This window comes from Alosa sapidissima, chromosome 19 (assembly GCF_018492685.1).
Source record: "Alosa sapidissima isolate fAloSap1 chromosome 19, fAloSap1.pri, whole genome shotgun sequence".
Lineage (NCBI taxonomy): Eukaryota > Metazoa > Chordata > Actinopteri > Clupeiformes > Clupeidae > Alosa > Alosa sapidissima.
Window position 1 is genome coordinate 4750296 of NC_055975.1, and position 22761 is coordinate 4773056.

General features: G+C 40.6%; 2 protein-coding genes across 2 annotated transcripts; one reads left to right on the top strand and one right to left on the bottom strand.

The window, feature by feature from the left end:
• Positions 1 to 294: 294 nt before the first annotated feature.
• Positions 295 to 9810, top strand: LOC121693553 (protein disulfide-isomerase A6-like). Its single transcript, XM_042073080.1, has 13 exons — positions 295 to 429; positions 993 to 1131; positions 1363 to 1420; positions 1626 to 1752; positions 3080 to 3186; positions 3321 to 3448; positions 5221 to 5335; positions 5505 to 5645; positions 6322 to 6406; positions 6953 to 7025; positions 8076 to 8234; positions 8815 to 8911; positions 9244 to 9810. Exons 1-13 carry the CDS (start codon positions 414 to 416, stop codon positions 9310 to 9312), a joined length of 1314 nt encoding a protein of 437 aa, XP_041929014.1. The 5' UTR covers positions 295 to 413; the 3' UTR covers positions 9313 to 9810.
• Positions 9811 to 12367: 2557 nt separating this feature from the next.
• Positions 12368 to 21049, bottom strand: atp6v1c2 (ATPase H+ transporting V1 subunit C2). Its single transcript, XM_042073252.1, has 13 exons — positions 20919 to 21049; positions 20170 to 20335; positions 19274 to 19341; positions 18270 to 18352; positions 16014 to 16108; positions 15760 to 15851; positions 15499 to 15597; positions 15331 to 15399; positions 14593 to 14685; positions 13498 to 13585; positions 13191 to 13288; positions 12784 to 12913; positions 12368 to 12659 (listed from the first exon to the last, which is right to left on the bottom strand). Exons 2-13 carry the CDS (start codon positions 20296 to 20298, stop codon positions 12567 to 12569), a joined length of 1137 nt encoding a protein of 378 aa, XP_041929186.1. The 5' UTR covers positions 20299 to 20335; positions 20919 to 21049; the 3' UTR covers positions 12368 to 12566.
• Positions 21050 to 22761: the final 1712 nt, after the last annotated feature.

Genomic DNA, 22761 nt, shown 5'->3' on the forward strand with positions numbered 1-22761 from the left:
TACTGAGTTGGTTAGTCTATGCTAAGATAGGAGCCAATTATATAGGCTCAAAAACGGAATATTACTAAGGAATATGTTGTGTGTGAATATGTACAGGCATAGGCCTAAGGCATGTGTCAAATTCTTAGATTCTTATCAAATACCCTTCTACCAGAAACTGTAGCCTACTTCAACTGTAGACTGGCCCTAGCCTACGATAGACATTTCATAATAACGATGTCCTGGTTGATGAAGAAGGCAACTACTCGTCCACTCCTGATTGGCTGACGACAAGAAAGTTGAAAGACAACCAATCAGCGCAAGACACGGTAAATTCAATACTCCTTAGCACCCGTGCACTCAGCGGCAAACATTTCAATGCAGTTTGGGATGCCGGAATTCTAACATTATCTTTGAAAACGTGACCATTAGCTATGAAGACTTTACACGGTACGATCTTGAATTCTGCCTTGCATGCATGGCTACATATACGTAAACGTGAACGTTACAGATCTCCGGCTAACGTTTAGTTAAATGTTAACATTTAACACTCCGGCTAACATACACCTTAACATTTAAAGTACGATTACGTTTAACGTTAACGTCAATGTTTGCTCTAACGTTAACTGCTTTCGTTAAAATGTGGTGGTCTTGTTTATCTTAACGTTAGCTACCTGTAAAGTGATCTTTGCGATCTATATTTTCTGCATGCTAATCTCATCTCCACACTCAAAGATAGATTTTCCTAAAGTGTGTTCATTTAACTACGAGAGGTCAGGTTAAGTTGAAATGTATCAGCCCCAAACGTTATGTGACGACGACTAGCCTACACTAACGTTAGGTTAACGTTAAGGTTAATATGGATAGACGGACTCTAGCATATTAGCCAATGCTAAACTTTGGGTAAACAGTTATGTTCATATCAGCTCATTTACTAACAGTAAGTTAGCAGTAGGAATCAAGAAGTAACGTTAAGGTAAGAGTTGACATCTCTCAACATCTCTTATCCTTAGGTGTGTTGGCATGCACTCTGTTCCTGACGGTTCATGCCTTCTATTCGTCCAGTGACGACGTGGTGGAGTTAAACCCGTCTAACTTCAATAAAGTTCTTCAGAGTGACAGCCTCTGGCTTATTGAGTTTTATGCCCCCTGGTGAGTGTCTAGTTGTGTTGTCCAATGACCTGCCAGCACATGCTTTGCCTACCTGCCCTTTGTAGAGTTTGAAACCTGCATTTGGATCTTCTGTAGCCTATTCACATTAGGATATTCCACACTGATAGGGTTTAATAATGTATTATCTATTTGTTTAATATGCCCTCCTCATTACCCTCCTCATATGATTCATAGCTTTTAAGTCACAGCTTCATATGTTTGCCTCTACAGGTGTGGTCACTGCCAAAGCCTCACTCCTGAATGGAAGAAAGCTGCCACAGCCCTAAAGGTACTATCAAGACTTCCTGTTCATTTCATTTTCATTATGTTGATTTATCCTGTTGCCTTAATACAGCCTTGATAAGTGAGCAACTTGTGTTTTATATGTTGCTTAAAGATGCTTTCAATCCATTGGGTTGTTGTAGTGCAGATATGTAATGTACAATTGAATGCTGCTGGTATGAAGTGTATTAACACAGTAATACTCTATGCAGGGTGTTGTGAAGGTGGGCGCTGTTGATGCTGATCAGCATCAGTCATTGGGCAGCCAATATGGCATCCAGGGTTTCCCCACTATCAAGGTCTTTGGAGCCAATAAGAACAAGCCAGAAGATTATCAAGGTAATTAAAGCACTGTCATGCTATTGCCTGCAGTGGTGGAGGAAGTACTGAATCTCAGTACTTAAGTAAAAGTACAAATACACAGAGAAATATTTACTTTAGTAAAAGTAAAAGTACCACAATGACAACCCTACTTAAGTAAAAGTAAAAAGTACCTGCTTTTAAATGTACTTTAAGTATTAAAAGTAAAAGTATTTGCATAATGATTTATTCTCTTAATATCTATATTCTAAAAGAAAGATTAGTATGGGCTGTGGCATTTTAATTAAGCTAGTTTTAGGTTATACTCGACTAGATTTAAGCTAATGCAATTGTGCTTACCATCTGTGGCCCAGTTTACATTCTGACCTAAAATTCTAGAGACTGTAATTCTGGTTATCTACTAGGGTGATCTGCTGAGTAAAATATCATTCAGCAAAACACGAGAGCCTGAAGTTTAACGGGGTAGACAAGGGAAACGTCGGATGGAACGTAATGCCAATTCTGCTGATTGAACAGAAAAGTTGCTGAGAAAGGTGTTATGATTAGGTTCAGTTTCACTTGCGCAGACGCACATAGACATTGAATGAGCGCTCACATTTCTACCCCCCAATTGTAGGCTATGCCTCTTTATTTGATCACACACAATTAAGAAATATTTCCTAATCTGGAAAATGCTATGTTTTTTTCGGCCAGCGGTTCTATAATAGTCTACCATTCATTTGTGCCGCAAATGATCAGACGTGTGACAGAAGCATGGACATAGCCTGTAACTTCGCTGATCCGCGGATAGCAATCTCATCGCAGAGGAGGCCCTAACGCTTCAGATAACAGACAGAGAAAGGCACAGAACACAGTTGCATGTCCAGTGTAGCCATGGGTCTGGTGAATATAGCCTACCAAATGCAGATGGCTACAAGCTCACGCTTTGCCTGGTCTAGATTAGAAGCTTATGTTTTAAAGATTTAGAAGCTGGGCACGTAGCGCTCCAGAATCTTTGGTAGCAACCCCGCCGCCTGGTAAAACAAACGTGTTTGTCAGAGAGAAAAAAAATCTGATCATAAAATGTATCGTAAAAAGGAACGATGGTGTTGTAGAAATGTAGCGGAGTAAAAGTACAGATAATTGCTGTAAAATGTAACGAAGTAAAAGTCAAACGTATGCACTATAAATTCTACTTAAGTAAAGTACAAATACGTGGAAAATTTACTTAAGTACAGTAACGAAGTATTTGTACTTCGTTACATTCCACCACTGATTGCCTGTAACACACTTCAAAGCACACACATGCCAAATGCAATGCCTTATATTGACACTCTCCCCTCCCTCCGCACCCATGTGGTCTAAGGTGGACGCACTGGTCAGGCTATAGTGGAAGGAGCCCTCACAGCCCTGCGGTCCCTGGTTAAGGAGCGTCTGAGTGGGAAATCAGGAAGCTCGGGTCAAAGCAGACAGGCACGTTCAGCTCTTTGGAATCTTAACAACTTCCTACTGATTCTTCTTTTTGTCCTTAACGTGTCTCTTTAACCTGCTGTGTGAAATAATTGTCAATATTATATGAGTTTGTCTAAATGTTATTGTACTTTTAGGGTGGAGGTGGTGGAGGCAAAAAAGATGTTGTGGACCTTACTGAGGACAACTTTGACCGGCTGGTGCTAAATGGAGAAGAGTCTTGGCTGGTGGAGTTCTTTGCTCCTTGGTGTGGCCACTGCAAGAGGTGAGTCCTTAACATCATGTTGCCTATACTATTCAGTAGGGAAGGGCCATATCATGTTAACAATATATACCGGTAGAATCATTCGCCGTTATACGAATTTGTCATATCCTGTAAGAAAAGATATAGGTGATGACATGTTTAAATGTGGTGCAAGGTGGGCAGTTCACATGTAGAATGAGAACAAAGGTGAATGAATGTGGCGTTGAAACTGTAGACAAGGACGATTCTCAAGACCAAGTTGCTGTGTAACTTGTAGCTGAGAAAACTGTGGTGAATAGTACTATTTTCATATCATCATTTATATCGTTATCAACAAAAATATCCCGACATATCGTAACATAGTTTTATATAGTCTATAATGCCCATCCCTACTACTCAGTATGAGCAAGTGTCCTGGGTAGGGTTGGGCACCGAAACACGGTTCTAATATGGCACCGGTGCCGACGCAAACGGTAGTAACTGCATCGAATAACAACGTGGATTTCGGTGCCCCATTTCGGTGCTTAAATCGCGTTGTTTTTTTTAATTAATTTTTTTATAGGAGGCACCACTGCATGCCATGCGCCATCTCTAACGTCTTGCTCTGATAGCAACACACCCAGATAGGCTACAGTTAGCTAACAAACACTGGATGTATAAACCAGAGGGGTGCATCACATAGGCGAGTGGACAGTATTTGACAGCTTGCATGAGCCCATATCACGAGCTTCTGTCAAAATCTAGCATATTGGGCCTAACTACACACAAGCAAAAGGCTATGAAACAACATCAACAGTATACCTTACACAATATCCTTGCTAATGCGCTAACTGTCATTTATTTGAAATGTTCGGCAAAGTTGTAAGGTGAAATAGTTGGAGTTTTCACATTGTGTTCTAAACAACATAATGGCATGATATTGATCTTTCTTGTGCATATAGCATCACAATGAATATGAAGATCATGTTAAAAGTTAGCTGGCAAAAACATAAATATGTAGGTTACATACCTGATGTCACTGAGCTGTCAAAGAGGCTACTGGAACCATCTCCGAGATTCTCCGTATGTTATCGCTAATTAACTCAGCTGGTGTTAGCGCATAGCCATAGTTGCTGTTGAAATGCCTAGGCCTACTAGCGCTGGGAATCTAAACACTTCAATACCGACATAATGTAGCCTTACATGTTCAAAACTATTGTGTGTTATGGGGGAAGACATGAAATTTCTTTAAGCATTTGGGAACACACTGAAATGAATTAACTGGAAAGCAGTCTTTGTTAGATTAGCTTGCTTGCAAATGCCATTGTCCATGACCTGTCAGTTCTATGGCAAGCGGTTTTAACATACCTTATGGCAAACCGCCTACACTGGGTAAACTTCAAAGCAGAGCTTACCATTGTGTGCATCCATGGCAAGCTGTTTTAACATTTAAATGTATTATGCGTAGGAGCAATGAGATATTGATAGTAAATTGAATATAACAGTTCAATTTCATGTTCAAATTTGTCTTATCAATACAAAAAAGCAATTCATGCTTTAGACCATTTTAATTTAAAAACAAAGTACCGGTTCAGGCACCGTTTCGGCACCGGAACCGTTTTAAAAGTATCGATTTAGCACCGGTATCGGATAAAACCCAAACGATACCCAACCCTAGTCCTGGGAGAACCACCAGTGCCTCAACATTAGTTACTATATCATTTACCAGATTACGATTGTAGGGATACTTCATGTATCAGTGGAGGGGAAATTTGATTTACTTGTCTCTAACATTAAGCACTCAACTCCTGCAGACTTGAGCCGGAATGGGCAGCAGCTGCTTCAGAGGTCAGAGAGCAGACAAAGGGACAAGTGAAGCTGGGAGCCGTGGACGCCACAATACATCAAGGCCTAGCCAGTCGTTATGGGGTGAGTTGCATCAGCTAAACTCGTCATCTGAGCAGTTGCAGATGAAAGTGTGACTTCTTTCAGAAACACAACAGACCCAAGAGCACAAAATGTGTCTTGTGTTTGTTTTGAGATGGCCTTTTCATTAATCATCTCTTTGTTTCTCTCTTGTGTTCTCTGATGTCATCAGGTTCGTGGGTACCCAACCATAAAAGTCTTTATCAAAGGAGAGCAGCCTGTTGATTATGAAGGAGGACGCACCCGGTCAGACATCGTCGCCAGAGCCTTGGACCTATACTCGGCCAATGCTCCCCCTCCAGAACTGCTAGAGGTACACACAGGACTAGCAAGTGTTTGTGCATCAGAGTGTGGATGTGTGTATGTCAGTATACTTCTGTGGAGACATACTGTGTATGTGCACAGTACAGTATGGATAGTCAAATGCTGTTTCTCCACGGCCTTGTGCATTGACTGCACATGTGTCTTCCAGCACTGGCTCAGGGACAAGAGAAAACACAATCTATTTACACTATGTATTCTGTACATCTTTCATGCAAAGAGACTTTAGCTACAGTACAGATGCATATTTGCATGAGTATGTCTTCATTGAAATAAAACTAGAAGAGGCCAGCTGACTAAACAACATTTTTGTGCATTTCATGTTTCAGCTAATTATCTCAATAGATTACCAGCAACAGTATTTTAAAGTAGGCATCGATTGCTGTTTAGAAAGTTATGAAGGAGCAGAGAAAACGAGACATACACAAAATAAGTTCTACTTGTTACAGTCTTACAGTATACAATACAGTATACGACACCATTGCACACATCTTGTGTCCACAGAAGTATACTTCAGCTTTTAGCCCTGTTTACACAGATCCATCTCTACTGTTTAATTCATTTCAGTTCAGGCTTTGCCTGAAGAACCACTACTCAGTACCCGCTGACTTGTACACTATCAGTAGTACACGATCATTTCTGAAATTCTACTCTGATGTGCACTTTAGATTCTTAACCAGGATGTCCTGAAGAAAACCTGTGAGGACAATCAGCTGTGTATCATTGCTGTGCTTCCTCACATCCTGGATACAGGTAAAATCCCCAGTACTCCCCTTTCCAGGGTTGAATAGATGTCTTGTTTGAGGAAGCAGGAGAACTTGATATCACTTTTCCAAAAAAAACGGGAATGCATATTAAAAGTGCAAATGAATGGAAATGTCTTTTCTTCATCTTACCAAGTGTGAAATCGTAGTATTTTATCATGTCATTGTCATATGGAGTTGCACCCCCACCCCCCGCCCACACACTCACATACATACACACACACACCACCACCATGACCATATTTTAGATTTTAGATTATTACCTTGTATATATTCTTATTGTTATCATTATTGCTTTGATCTGGTATCTACTTTGTATTATTAATATTATTATTATTATTATTATTATACTATTATTTTACTTTTATTTTATTTTTACAGCACTTCGGTCAACTGTTGTTGTTTTTTAAATATGCTATACAAATAAATTGACATTGACATACTGTCAGCTGATGGTATCTTATGATCTCATACAGAGGAGCTATGAGTGGGCTCAGACCTGAGGTAAACTGTCTGAATGTCCTTCATCCTTCAGGTGCTGCAGGAAGAAATGGCTACCTGGAGGTGATGATGAAAATGGCTGACAAGTACAAGCAGAAGGCATGGGGGTCAGTATCTTCATTCGGTTTTATGGCTTCACACTCTCTGGTCCCTAATTTAAATGATGGGTAAAGTTCAAGTCTAACTAAAGCTAATTTAATAACTAGACAAAATGAGTTTCTAATTTAACACCGTGGGCAAGACCTGAAGCACAAACATCGATGAGTCAGCTCCGTGCTCCCACATGCTAGCCTGACGAGCCAGACCCACATCAAGATGTAGCGTCTGGGAACTTACCATTGGCGCTGCACAATCCACAGGGCCGGATAAACGGTTGTCCTCTGCACGCAATAGGATAGCGCTACAACTCATGACTCATGAGTCCCATGCATTTTCCCACCATCGGAGCTAGTTGGCTTGTTGATCAAACTTTTGCCAATTTAAAAAAAGCTTAACTCGAGTCGCGATTCAAAGACCGCTGTTCGCCAGCAGCAGCATCCATCTTCTTTGTTTTCAAGTAGCAGGTAATTCACACGGAACCGTCGCCGATTCTATACACGACGTGATTGGCCTGATAGAAGTTTCATTTTTCCAGCTCGCAAGCCAACGGAGAGTTGCTAGACTGCCCTGGCTGCAAATTACATTTGTGCAAAACAAAAGGTAATGAGACATAAATGGGAGAATGATATGAAGTTGTCCCGTAAAAACGGCAGAAATTAGCTGTTTTAAATGCTAGTCAACGTCTGCAGTGTAATGCTAGTTTACTAGTTTTGTTTACTCATAGCAACAGTTGATATGGACGGAAAACCAACTATTTTCTGGTTCAAGCTCCGAACCAAAGTGCCACATTCCGAACCGTGTTTTGTTTGGTCAAAATGCTCCGACCGGTTCAAATGTTGGTTCTCGAACGGGAACGGGGCTGGTTTTCTGTCGGTGGAAAAGATTTTGCCAAAGAATGACTTTACACTTCACCAGGCTGCCATTTAAATTAGGACTTCATGTTTTGGTGATTGTGCCCTTTTTATATTATCATCTTTATCCTTTTTCTATGATCTCTTATAGTACTTTTAGACCATTTGTAATGTTGTCTCCTTTTTTCATGTTTTCTTGCTCCATAGGTGGTTGTGGACTGAAGCAGGAGCTCAAATGGATCTGGAGTCTTCACTTGGCATCGGTGGCTTTGGCTACCCGGCTATGGCTGCCATAAACGCCCGCAAAATGAAGTTTGCCCTTCTGAAGGGCTCATTCAGCGAGACGGGCATCCACGAGTTCCTCAGGTGAGTCAAAGACCCTGTTTAGATTTGTTTTTAAAATGCATCTTGGGTGATCCTATCACCCAAACCAAACAGTAGCAGTGAATATGTAGCTCATTGGCATGAACTGGATTGCCGTAGCTAAATGTAGCCAATCTTCAGTTGAGTTTTGTTATTGTTGGTGGTGGTGTATTGTATCAATTATGTAAGGGATAATGTATTGTCCGCCGCTAATTATCAGAAAATAAGTCCTGGCAGGGAGAACAGAACCCTGATGCGCAGCGGACAATAGATTATCCCGCTTATTACACGGCTACTTGCCAGAACGAGAAAAGAAACCTAACACAATGGGTCTTTAAATTATATAATAATAATAAGCAAACGGGTGTCTTGCGGAGGGATATGAAAGACGTTAATCAACCCGTTGCCATTGACAGGGGTGATTATATACTTTGCCGGTGATTATATAGTTTTAACATAGCTCCGAACGTTGGGAAGGCCCATTCATGTGAATGGAACCTTCAGCAGCACTCTGAAGAGCCGTGTAATAAATACAGTATACTCTCTCTGCTAATCGTATTGTTTTTATTGGTGCCATTTGTAGAGACCTGTCTGTGGGACGGGGCTCCACATCATCAGTGGGTGGAGCAGCTCTGCCAAAGATCCACACAGTAGAGGCCTGGGATGGCAAAGATGGAGTGGTGAGTTGGACGTGTGCTCGCCTCACTATGCTTCACATCTGCATATCACAACCAGTGTATGTTGTATAAGGTTAACCATTAGCCAGAGCAGTACAAGGAAGTGTGAAGTGTTCATTTGTGTATTCAAACACGGTGGTAACCTTGCCATGATTTGACACGGAAAGTTTTCACCTCAAACAGAAAAAAGGTCACACAGTTCATCTGAGAAATTGCACATTTTTTGTCATAGCTTTTACCTTTTTGTATAGTTATAGCTTTTAACCATTATTACAAAATGTGAGTATGAGTGTATTCAATATGTTTGAGCTAAAAAGACATTCCATCTCTTACAGCTCCCAGAGGAGGATGACATTGACCTCAGTGATGTGGACCTTGATGACCTTGGGAGGGTTGAGCTCTGAGTCCCAGATGTTGTGTCCCACAGCACACTTCTGCTCAGCCCATACCTCTCTCCTATGGAAGAGGGGCACGATGACTTTCCACAACCAGCAGATGAGCGATATATCATACACTATTAAGACAGTGTGAGTGCATGGGGGTCTCCTCTATACATGGCGTGAGGCCTGGGGGCCTCAGGGGATTATCTAGGAACCTTAGGGGAGAGAGGGGACTGCCATTTGGGTACCTACTTAAAGAAACACAAATGCCTTAATTCCATTCCAGACCAAATTGCCCATATTTATTGGTAGTCTGCATGTAGCAGACACAAAAAGAAAGCATTTGATACAGAATATGTGTTGTGTCACGCTGTATCTTATTGTGGAAATTGATAATGCGGTGAAGAGTTAGGGTTTTTTTTTTTAGCTTTTTAAAGGTGTTTATTTTTGTTTTAATATGTTGTTGGATGTTTCATCACAATCAAGGAAGTTAATAAATCTGGCCAGCGGGTCGAAACGGTTGAAACTTTGTTTTGTGTTTTCCCTGGTACACTGAAACCATTATTTGAATGTTGCTTATTTGCATGGCTGAGTAACCTGCACTTGCCCTACCACCCATTTGCGTACATCTTCATCACTGGAGGTAAGACATTGCTGCAAATGTAATGTAATTGCTATTGGTGAATGCCAGCGACAGAGTAATTAATAACTAACCCCTATCTGTAAATATGCCATTCAAATGGTTATACTTGGCCCCAGCTGTGGCGCATTTGGCTGGGGCACCTGCACCGTATGCCGGCGACCCGGGTTCGATTCCCGCCCCGTGGTCCTTTCCGGATCCCACCCCTGCTCTCTCTCCCATTCGCTTCCTGTCACTCTCCACTGTCCTATCATTAACATATATATATATATATATATTTAGGCATAAAGCCCAAAAATATATACTTTAAAATGGTTATACTTTCAGTATTTAGCAGATACTTTCCTTCAGTCAGTCAGTCGAACCGATGGTCTGATTGATTTCAAACGTGGCAGGTGTCTTGCTACGGGCACGAGTAAGTGCAGTGCCAAGTTTGACGTTGTTTGGATAAGAAAAAGATCAAATAAAAGATATCGTTAAATATATCGGTGAAAGAAGTACACATTGGCTCTGGTCTACTGTAGCCACTCCCCCTCTCACACAGCACAGTGCAGGACCAGAGACAGTGGGTAAGCGGAGTATTAGCAGCACTTAATCAGGGCATAGCACAGGTCAAGATGCAAGACGTGGGTAGATTATCATGTCTGACATCAACAATAAAGACTCCCTGTATGCAGTTTGCTTGCATGAAATGATTCCGTGGCTTTTACAACAACACGCCAACAAACACGGGTATGCAGTGGCTTTTTTAAATTACATTTAAAAAAAGCATCTCAAGGACTATTGACAGAAGTAGGATGCACCAGAGCTCAATTTCAAACATCATAACAAAGGGTCTTTTATTTTTTATAAATTCATAAAACACTCCAAACACCTGTTTTTTGTGGAGTGTTGGAGTATTGATAGAGAGATACTTTATTGATCCCCAGGGGAAATTCAAGAAAATTGTGTGTAGATTGATGAAAAAAAAACTTAAAGCGTCTGAACTTTCCGTATGCACTGTAATTGGGCTACAGGTTTTCTACAGGAATGGCACGTTTGAAGGGGCACTGCACAAGTCCTATCAAATATAAGCCATAAGGACTAAGAGAGTGTAACCACTGTAAGAGCGTAAACCTCACACACATCCTGTTGAGTTTGCATGCCAGAAACGGTTGTAGTATGCAAACACATCAAGTGAAAGCATGTAAAACATTTTCGACTAGTTGATGAGGTCAGCGATACTGGAGAAAGATTGTTGATATTTGAATTTAACAGACATGCAAACAGATCACTCCCCTCCTGTCAGTGCTCGATGGGTTTGTGGGAGTGAACTAATGCCACCTGTTTCTAATTGGCTACAATATAATAGCGTTGTGTGAGTATGTGCCTTCTCTGTGTTTGTTTTCAGTTTACAGTGACGGGGATGTGAAGACCAAAGATATGTGCTGAATGTGACAGTCAGTTTGTATTGCCTTAGAATTACCAACTACTCCTTTAACACAGAACTCCTAATCTGAAGTAACTTTAATCAGGTTTGACACAGTTCTGCCCACCTTATTCAGATGAGACTCTGAAACTTTACAAATTGCATATACTGATCTAAAAGACACACAGGGTAAGCAATGTTTTTAACCGAACAAGCATTTGCATGTACAAACATGGGTGATGTTTTATCCAAAGCTTCTTGCACAACAGTGAATTTAATTTCATTTAAGAAATTAATATTTTATCACTGTGCTTCTCTGGAAAAGTACTGGCCCATAGTTATGCTGTACCTTACCATAGTAAAGATGCCTCTGTGTGTACCAGTACATGAAACAAAAGTACAAAGGACACTTGCAAAAAGAGAATGTTTATTTTTATTTCATGTTAATTTATTTTGATTTTTTTTTACAAAATATGATTTACTAATAATGCTTGAGCGTGGATTTTATTAGTGTGAACATGTTTAACTCATATTATTGCACGTGTGGTCACATTTTTAAAAATGCCAACTTGATAATCCTATATACAGTCATATAGAACCATTTGAGATTCTGGTTGGAATGAAGCAAAAGCAATACCATGCCAAAGCAATGTACAGGAACGGTTATACAAGTCATGCACATATGCACAGACTATACTGTCTGGTAGTTGGAATTAATGTGCAGCTGCTTTCTGAGTGAAACTCCGATTGCTGCATTTCAGGGCAGTCATAGTGTATACATGTTTGGTAGTATTCATATACTATGTGACAGGTCTGTGTCTGGGAAATCCCATTAAAATGTGCCAGATGGCCAATTTGTGTCCCCACCTTACATATCACTGAAGCTGATCCTGTATTGAAATAGAAGCATTCCATAAAGTTGGGATTTATCAAACACAGACGTTCACCAGTGAAATCCTTTCTACTAGATTCCATATTTGTGTACATCATCTTATCAAAAAACTAATTTACAAACTACAGTGACCAGTCACTGTCTTTGTACTTTGGACACTCTTTATTAGAGTTCATGAATATCCAATGTACCTACCCACTGAGACTTTTAGTGCATGGTGACATCATGCCAACACTGAGTAACATTCGTTTTGAAAAACAGCACACAATGTGCGTGTGATAAAAAGATGTTTCTTTTTCATGGATGAATTGTCCTGAGGTGTTTTCCACACACTGCTGCTAGCTTGGGTCTAAGTTGATGTTGATCGAATAGCAGATGTAGGAATAGTATTCCTGCTGAGCTGTACTCATTCCGGGGATGTCAAGCCCAAGCTAACCAGTAGGGGGAGACAAACAGCAACGTTAGATTTCAGAGAACATCGTCTTACTTTACCAATGTATTGGTAACGACCAGCTTGAGTGGTGTCTCTATCCGTGAATACATCAGGCCACTTACGTCAGGCTTGCTGGCAGCAGCTGCAGGATCTAAGTGGGTGAACAGAGAGCTGAGCAGCTCTCTGAGCTTCTTCACACACTTCCTGTCTGGCTGGAGTAGAATCACCTGGAAGCTGACTGGCAGACCATACCTGTCCAGCGACAAACCAATACATTTCCGCTCATATTTACCATTTTCTGTATTCCAGCACTTTTTTTCAACATACTGGATATTAAGTCTTTTCCTTTCAAACCATACAAGAATTTAACAGAATTTTGGTTTACAACTAGCTAATAGACATTATCATTATCAGCAGTCTACAACTGGAACTTATAAAAGCTAGCTAGCTAACTGATGTATTTCTGAGATGCTTGAGGGTATGAGTGTAATTTGTTGTTGACTTACCAAAGGAAAGTAAATCAATTTACCTGAGAACAGATTCAACAAACACCCTGAGAGCCTTCAGGTGTATCCAGGCTACAAAGACCTCACTGAAGTTCACTTTGAGCCAGCGCACAAAGGTACCCTATAGGACAATTTTTTTCACATACTTCCTTGTTTTACATCATTATAATAGGAACAGCTAAATTGTCTCAATATATTTCTTGCGAACCACTGATTCTATACACCAATACAATTTCTTTATTGGTTCCTTTATTTGTGGTGAGTTATACTGGAAATATACTATTTTGTTTATGTGCATACACTGATTTCAAGCCTATTTATCTGACTTACATATTGCTCTTTCTTGTCCACGATGAGGCGCCCCATTTCCTGTTTCTGTCGCTCTGCCTCCTCCAAGCTGAACTCTCTCACTGCAAACCTGTCAGGACCACAGCAACACTGTGAGTTATTAATCCCTAATGATATGAAGCATCTGATTGACGGTTGGAGAAAGACAGTACTGTATGGCTGCGGTCAGGGATGGATTACTAAATGGACCTACCGGGCCCATGGTCTCAGGGGGCCCTGAAGCCCAAGCCTCTCTGTCACTACTATATGTTCTCTACCCCTGATATCTGAATTGGGCCCCTCAGTCAATGCTGTGTTGTGTGATATGTCCTAATAGGGCCCCTCAATCATATACCATGGGTTGTGTTATTCATCCCTGATATCTGAATGGGGCCCCTCAGTCAAATAACACAAGTTATGCTGTGTGATAATCATGCTTTGTATGAATCTTTTTCACAGCAAGATGCCTTGAATCTGTTGATGGTTATGCCATATTTGTAAGTCTATCCATTTCTTTCCACAAAACTTGCCAGAACTCATCATTTAAGGGATTACTTTCTCAAAATGTTCTTCCGGGGTGACATGCTTTTCATGTGTGCGCCCAGGGGCCCAGAGGCTCATAATCCATCCATGGCTGTGGTGGAATAGTCTTTTGCTTGAGAAGGTTCCTCACTGAGTGAAATGACAAAGAAGTATCTAGGTGGTAGTCATGATGAGAGCTAACTGAATTCTAAAAATGCTTAGGAAATGTGCTTCAGTATTTTCTCTCTTATGTTGTTTTGTATATCTGATGAAAGGTAAGGAGAAAATAGCATCTCACAATTCCTTGTGGCAGCAACATTTACAGACCCAAGTCAATAACATTTCCCGTTGCATCATTAACTAGCCTATATGTGCAATTTGATTCACTACAGTTCTCTGTTCCTACATCCTTATGAATTCTCCATCCCATCTTTCCTAGACCTCATGTTTTCCATCGAGGAGGAAACAAGGGAAAGTGGTTGAGAAAGGACAGGAAATAATCTTTTGGACTATTCGACCACCTATAAATGACTCACTTGTTCTTTTGGACTATTCGACCACCTATAAATGACTCACTTGTTCTTTATGGCATTAGCTTTAAATTCACCCACAGCTTTCTTGAACAGGGTGACAGTGAATATAGCCCCTTCTTGTTCTTCCAGTATTTTTCTGCAACATAATTGAAAGTGGAAATGTCATTGTTTCATTGCTCATAGCATCACAGCCTTTACATCTCAACACTTCTACTAATGGAAACTAATACAACTTATGAATACATATGAATCATGGGGAAAACTGAAGTAGTTCACTTTTACTGTAAAAAGCATACTTCTACAAAACAAATAATATTGTTTTGAGAGGCATTAGAATGCAGTGTTGAAACACTCATATCTAGTAGTAGTAATACATATCCACAATCTAAATGAACGATAATGGCATCTTATATTCCTTTTTCTCATGTAGGCCAATTGTAATGTAGACCACAGAGTATGGTCCTTGGTCCTTGATAGCCCAGGTTTGTGGTCAGGAGAGGAATTAAGACTCGCAACTGAGACAGCCACCGGCAGCAGACTGCGGTCAGACACACTCTTCCTTTCCGCCAGTAACTTTACACTGGCTCCTGGCTCAACTTTTGGACTACAACATGCAAGGTGCCCTTCTCTGTGTGACAACAGTGCCACCAACATGATCACTCGGTACTGCTTGCTGATGGTCATGAATACAAGACTATTTTACATATTGAGATCGGCCAGTGCATTAGATTAGTGTTCAATAGACTAAAACTATATGGACACAAATGCAACATAAACTCACCGACTCGAGCGAGGAACAACAAACTGAGACAAGGACTCGTAGGTGTGCTCCCACTGGTTATAGCTAGCCCTGAAATAATTCCGAGACATAAACAAAGAGTACATCTTCAGACAAATGAAGAAAGAAATGAGGACATACCACATCCACATGTGTGAGTGTTTCACTGACCTGGCCACAACTATAACCAAAGTAGTGAGGTATTCAGAACCCAAAACCAGGTCCTCTTTCTTCACAATATCAGTTAAGTTGCGAGTCTGTAAGCTCCCTCTATGTGAAAGGAAAAATTCACCAATACATCACCATCTTTTCTCAAGCATCTGTCAATGTGACAGTAATTCATCTGTTATTATTAGTAGTATATTTTATCAACCTAAAAAAAGCTTCAGCCAGTCCACAAAAACAAACACTGAAACAGGTTTAAAAACTTACTCTGTGTTACGTTCAAGGCCTTGCAGACTGGCTTTCACATTACAATAGGTGGCATTTCGAGTCTTAAGCTCTGCTTCTACCTGAGACACTTGCTGACACACACAAAACACATACACCACCCATTCATACAAACACTGTACAGCAAAATGTAGATACAAACACTGACAAACTGTATACATCTTTAAAATCTGCTGTAGATGCATTGTCTTTAGCTTCCATTGATTGCACCAGTAAAATACTTTAAGACGTTTTACCCTGGAGATGATTTCTGTGAGACTTTTGAGAGGTACAGCAGTGGGATACTTGGCCCTGTCCCACTGGAAACGTGTCACATAACTGGCCAGGTCCACTGATGGACAAGACAGAGATAGGGGTCAGTCAGTCCCCAAAGTCCAATATAGCACACAACACAAACAAAATAACTTAATGTCAAATCACATGCACAGAAGGACATACTGTAGCATGAGCACACACCATTCCACTTTGTGTTAACATGCAGTGATGCATTTTAGGAAGCACACACACTTCACACTCCAAAATACCCAGTAAGTTCTGGAAGTAGACTTGTAACCGTGACACTTTAGGTGGACCCCTGTATTCTAGTGGGTGAGCATGAGTTTTGGGTTAGTGTGAGAAAACAGCTAGGAAGGTAAAGATTTATCAGAAGAGACAAAAGAAACGGTTAATGTAATGTTCAGTACAACAGTTAATGTAATGTTCAGCTACATGGCACACCAAAGCTCTTATGAATTTCTGCAACAGAAACAGATACAAAGAAATGCAACAGAAATGGCGGATACAACATACAGCAATGGCAGATACAACATACAGCATAGGTTTAGGTAGCACTGTGCTAAATTGGTTTTCTAATTACCTGAGTGATAGATCCTAGATAACTGTACCTCACCCTTGCTAGAAGTAAAAATGGTCAATGATCAGTTTTGGGTCCTATATTATTTTCTATTTATATAAATAATTTAGGTATTAATTTGAACCAAACTAAGGCTCATGTTTATGCAGATGACACTATCTTGTACACCTCTGCTAAGTCATTGAAAGAAACAATTCATAATTTACAGTCTGCCTTTAGTCAGGTACAAACATCTCTGGTAGGATTAAAATTGGTATTAAATGCTAAAAAAACAAAATCAATGGTTTTTACACGTTCTCATTCTCCTATAGATTTGTCTATTTCAACACAAGATGGTACCCCAATAGAGAGGTAACTTCCTAGGTATTTGGTTGGATTAAAAACTGTCTTTTGGGGTACATATTGAGAGCCTTTTAAAAAAACTCAGACCCAAGTTAGGTTTTTATTTTAGATTAAAGAAGTGTTTTCCTTATTCAGCAAGGAAAAGGTTGGTGCGGAGCACATTCTTATCAGTGTTGGAATACGGTGACCTCATTTATATGCACTCCTCTTCATCTTTATTAAAAAAAATTAGATGTAGTATACCACTCAGCCGTGCGTTTCATTACAGGTGCAGCAGCCAGGACTCACCACTGCATTCTGTATGAAACTGTACAATGGTCCTCCCTCTCCCTCAGAAGGAAGTTCCATTTATTGATTTTCATTGCTAAAGCTCCTTTACCCCTCTACATTTCAAATTTGCTTTCTTACCATAATAGTGTTTACCGGACAAGGTCATCAGAAAAAATATTATTAGTTATTCAACAAGAACAGAATTTGGTAAAACAGCTTTCTCATCATATGCACCTAAAGTTTGAAATGAACTTCAAAACAGCCTAAATCTAGAATCACTTCCTTCTTTCAATACTTTTAAAACTCTTTTAAAGTCAACTCTGACAGAACAGTGAAATTGTTTTTAACTGGTGCCCTTTAATCTTGTATGTCTGTATTAGCTTAAGTTAAATGCAATGTCTTGATTGTGTTTGTATAGTGTATGTACAGAGATTTGTGGTGTAGTATGTAACTTTGTCCTGTCTTTTATGTATATATATATATATTTTGTAACTTTTTGCCGCCAGTATTGGCCTGGACTCCCTGAGAGAAGAGTTACTGTAACTCAATGGGACTTCTCCTGGTTAAATAAAAAAAATAAAAAATTGCAAACTCCTTGGTGCAGCTATAACAGGAAAGTGTTCAGTGATATACTTAAAAAACGAGGGATAGTGCAAGTACAAGTAATAATGAGTCATTGAGGGTCTGTCATATGGCAAAATGCATGTGGATTGAAAAGGGCAAAACAGATAGTAATATTTTGATTCTGCAAACATCAAAATGTCATTACAACCTCCTGTTTTTGACATCATTGCAGAAGACAAAGCAGAGCAATGTCTGTCCCAGCACATAAGGGTAGAGCCTTGATCAAGATCAATTTGACCTAACCTTGTAAAACAGCGATGTAAATGTAATAGGATCTGCTGCCTTGACTAGGGTGCTTCCAAACGGGGCAGAGCCAGCTCGATGCCGTGCCTCTCTGCTCTTAGCTAATGACTTTCCTCTGCGCCCCACTTCAGGTGGAACCCTCTCGGCTCCTGTCACTCACCTCCATTGGCCAGGGCGTTCTCCAGGAGCTTGTCCGTCTGCTCCATGACCTCGGCCATGCACTGGGATGTTCTCCGCATCACACTGGGGTGGGATAAGGGCATAGAATGAGTTGGTCCATTACATATGGCAGCTTTGCCTAGTCCTGTTGAGATGTGCCCTGGTTGGGTTACATTCTATATGTGTACTTATAATGGTGATCGTAGATATGGGTTTATTCTTTCATATAATATAATGGGAAAAGACACAAAAGGAAATTGTCAACAATAGATTAAAAACAATCAAGAGATTAGCTTTTTTGTCAGCTAACTGGGCCAATGTGATGTAAGCATGAGGCCATCTTGTTGTTCTTAAGTGACACATGCGGAAAAACAAGAGGAAGAAACATTTCTGTTTTCCATCAGAGGAAAAAAAGAGGTGTCCAGTGCAAATGCCCCAGGTTTGCCGCCATGGTGGAAGATGGAACATTGTGCCGCCGCACTTGAAACTGGAGACCAGTAGATTGAGTGTCCCTGTTGCCGATAACTGCGGTACAGTAGCTGGGGGAATTTACCTAGGGAACTCCACATTTACACGATGGGACAAGCAGCTATTGAGAGACCTCACACTAGCTGGCTTGGATTCCTGTCTAGGCCATGAGACGAGCATAACCGTTAGACATGGCAGACCTACAGTACCTCACACTTAATCAATAGAGTTAGGCTATTACCAAGCATGTATGTTTCCAAATCCAATGTCATGAATATGGATGGGAGGAAATTGTACAGTAGTGGAAAGGAGGGATCCATGTCTTCACCTACAGTATTCACTTCACCCAGAAGCCTTATGATTATTATGATGTGCATGCTTTGTAAAAGACTGTGAACAATGGTGTATTTTAGTTAGATACTATTTATCTTTCTCAAATCTAGAGCAGAAATTGTAAAAAGCATCAATGATGCCTTGTCAAAATAGAACTACAATATGATGAATTTGGTCCATCTAATTTTTCAGGAGTGTATTTACCTTTCTGCATGTGTGTCAAGCCTGGAAAGGTCATCCGACAGAGCCAACAGGGTGTCCAGTGTGCCCACCTTACAGAGTAACATTTCAATCTTCAGCACCACATTACATTACATTCTGAAACATCCCCAGAAAAAAACTCTCCCCTGATCAGAAGCTGGCAGTTCTCTGTAGGTACTAGTTTTCACTCAGTAAATATTTATTTGAGATCACACAGAACCTATAGCAGTCAGGTGATAGTGGAGCTTAGGCCATCGTTCAAGCACATGATACTGGGGTGTAGCCTAAGACGCAAACAAGATAGATTAAGAATGAGTTTTACATAGTCCATACACCTGTCTGTGAGAATTCGCTCTTTCACATCCAAAAAAGTTAAATAATAACCATTTGTGAAGTGTAATGAGGACATCATAGCATAGGCGTAACCCCAACATAGCTTAATTGTAGGCTGGGAGAAACAGAACAGAGAAAATAAATTAGCCTACTGTATTATTGGCCCCACAACTCAGTCCAAAGCGCATTTCTACTCACTGCTTTCAGGACTCAAAACAGAGGTTACAGGCACTAAGTGAGGAGATTTAGACAAACTGGGATCTTTTGTAAAACTGCTCAGTAGTCCTTTAGAGAGCAATATGAGACAGCTGATTCATTAGCAAAGAGAACTTGACACTCTTGACCTCAAGAAATATACTGCTGAGCCTTGTATTCCTTGTGTACTTAGGATTACACTATTGTGTATTCAGGATTTACCTGTGTTGTACATATTGCTTTCTCTCAAAGCATGTTTCTATAAAATAAGATAATCTCACCTTAAACCTGATCTAATTTATTACAATAGCCACCCGCATTGTTAAGTTGCAAATTTTAGGATATATGGCATGATTTTAACGCATTCTTACCTTCAGATCTGGTATTGGGAACCTGAAGCTTGAGGCTAGACTGGCTTTGGATGCAGCACGTTTCAATTTCTCCGTTGACTGCAAACTGTTCTTGTCCAGCGGGACAGAAACCAGCCAGAACTCCGTCATAACTTCGCCGAAACTGCTGCTTTTGCAGCCTTCCCTCCTTTTTTTAGAAATGGGAAATGTCACCACTGATAAAGGCTACTTGTCGCGCTTTGTACATCCAACAGACTGACACAGGTGAGACACAACAGGTGTCCGGCGATGCCTTTTAAATTTTAAGACTTGGCATTTGACAGTTGAGTTTCTTGGGTTTCTGACTGTCTTCAACGGTCTTTCTGTTAATGTCCTAGTAAACCATAGATTCAAACTTAGTTTCCCGAGATTTTAGAAACATGCTTAATAAGCAGTTACCCACTGGTGTTTTTGTCACATCGCAATGTGCGCGTGTATACGCGCAAAAAAAACGCTGAGGTCCTGACTCGGTTCATCAAGGAACAATTACGAAGTAATGAGAGGAACAATACACCGGCAACTTGCGGTCAGTTCGTCTCACTTGACCAAACGTTTTCCATGAAACAGTTTGACCAATGGAAGTCGTTGTTACTTAACGATCTTTTAAAACTATTTCGCAGTAGGTCTTTGTCTAATTGTTGTACATTAAGTGATGGTTTTCCATGTATCACAAGCATTCATTCACATCTGTGCCTCAAAATCATGTAATAGAAGTAGGTGGCGGCTCTTACCTTTAAGGAAAGTATTCCATGTTGAAAAACGTAATTCTAGACAAACTAGAATAACCCGTTAGAGGGCTCTGGTGAATTAAACAAGACTGAGTCCACACAAAAGCGATGATCGGCTGGTAAGCATTGTTGCATCACAGTGTAGATTAGAAAGCTGCTGTGTGCTGCTATCATCCGTCACGTTCCCCCTCCTCTCAGGTTGACTCTCAAGTTCCTTGTCCTAAGGATGAGCTTGAACTATACCAGTTAACTAACTGAACCTTTAGTTATTGTTTTTACATTGTTTGGCCAGGTTTAGGGCAGCAGATGCTCTTTCATTGCCATTGCAAATATAGCCATAACTATAGGCACTCCTGATATTTCTATAACACCTCAAGCTGAATGCTTATATGCTGTTGAATGTTTTATATTGATAAAGTGCAAGCGCAAATGCTTGAGATATACACACAGAAAAAAATACCTTAAGTCTACAGTGGTCAATGTTTGCACTGGAATAGCCAATACAATGTTATTTTCCTCTCGAATATCTAGTAGAGGACTGAGCTCACAAAATTATTTTGTGAGTGAGATGATCATTCATATGTTGAGCATTATTTCAGCTCTACAGTTATTTCCAGTTAATTGGAATTCAGTTTCCATGACTATGGGAGTTACCTTGAAACTGGTTGCACAAAGTTGCATTTGGGCCATTTCCACTGCAGGAACTCGGGGGTAGTTTTCAGGGGCCTCACACCTTTTTTTGTGCCTCCTCTGCAGCAACCGCCTGACATTATTTGTCCGGCAGCCATATAAGCCAGAACAAGGCTACTGGGTACCCTTTGCTATCACACCTCAGTCTAGCAGATGGCGGTAATGCACTCCGCTTGCAAACTGCCACAAAAAACTCACAAAAGAAGAAGGTTACTTTTTTACCTGATGTAAGGTGAGTGATCTGCACGAACACAAATACCCTTATCTCGCTGAAATCTTGACGGATTTACAAACAGTTTGGTTTCTTACAAACGTTATTAACGTGGCTATAATTCTGGATGCTTGAACATGTTGAAGGTTATTCATAAGTATGCAGTGCCATACCTACATCTCTGATGTTTATAACAAACCAAACCGTTTGAAAATTGGTAGAAAATTGAGCAAGTTATGGTTTAAAAAGTATGCACCATTGAAACACAGTGTTATGAGTGAGCAAGCTGACTGTGACAAGATGGCCGCCAGGTACGGACGTCGACCTCCATTGGCCAGCAGAGCGGACGAGAGATCTAGCCTTTATTATGTAGCCTATATTTATGGGCAGGGGTGTCTAGGTGAGGCTACCTATGCAACCCACCACCGGGACAGTTGAAAGGAGAAAGAAGACTGGGAGACCAAGAAATTCGAGTGCTCCTTGCCCTCAGGGCAGAAGATGAGGTGAGGTGTCACATGAACGGGACAGTAAAGGATGGTCCTATATGTGGTGTTATGTATGTTAATGAGAGATGCATGATGACATCATCGGTAGGGTCAGAGGTTAGGAGAGTTACCGCCAGAGTTGGAGAAGGTTCACAATAAAGAGACACGTTAACTTACAGTCGGACTCACAGGTTATTTCATAACACGACACTATATTGGAATGACAGGCCGGAAAACTCCTCGGGTATGCACCAGTGGTGCGCGGGTCCAGTCAAAAGCGCCTGCGCTCGCCCGATATTTAAACCAACCCGACCACAACTCGAACCGCGAATATTAATTAAGACATAATGATATCAGTGATCCGACCCGCTTACTGTAAAAATTCAAATAAAAGCTGAGTCCCAAATAGACGCCTGCGGCCTGTCTCCTTTAGCCTACACGCATGGTGTGGCTACAGGTT

Bases quoted from the DNA above. Each gene is read 5' to 3' on its own strand.
- atp6v1c2 (XM_042073252.1), bottom strand. From the start codon at position 20,298: ATGACGGAGTTCTGGCTGGTTTCTGTCCCGCTGGACAAGAACAGTTTG. The intron at 13,289-13,497 runs GTAAGTCAGATA...ATTGTCCTATAG, and splicing joins TGGACAAGAAAGAGCAATAT to GGTACCTTTGTGCGCTGGCT. The intron at 12,914-13,190 runs GTAAATTGATTT...GTCGCTGGACAG, and splicing joins TTTGTTGAATCTGTTCTCAG to GTATGGTCTGCCAGTCAGCT.
- LOC121693553 (XM_042073080.1), top strand. The intron at 1,132-1,362 runs GTGAGTGTCTAG...TTGCCTCTACAG, and splicing joins ATTGAGTTTTATGCCCCCTG to GTGTGGTCACTGCCAAAGCC. The intron at 5,336-5,504 runs GTGAGTTGCATC...TGATGTCATCAG, and splicing joins GCCTAGCCAGTCGTTATGGG to GTTCGTGGGTACCCAACCAT.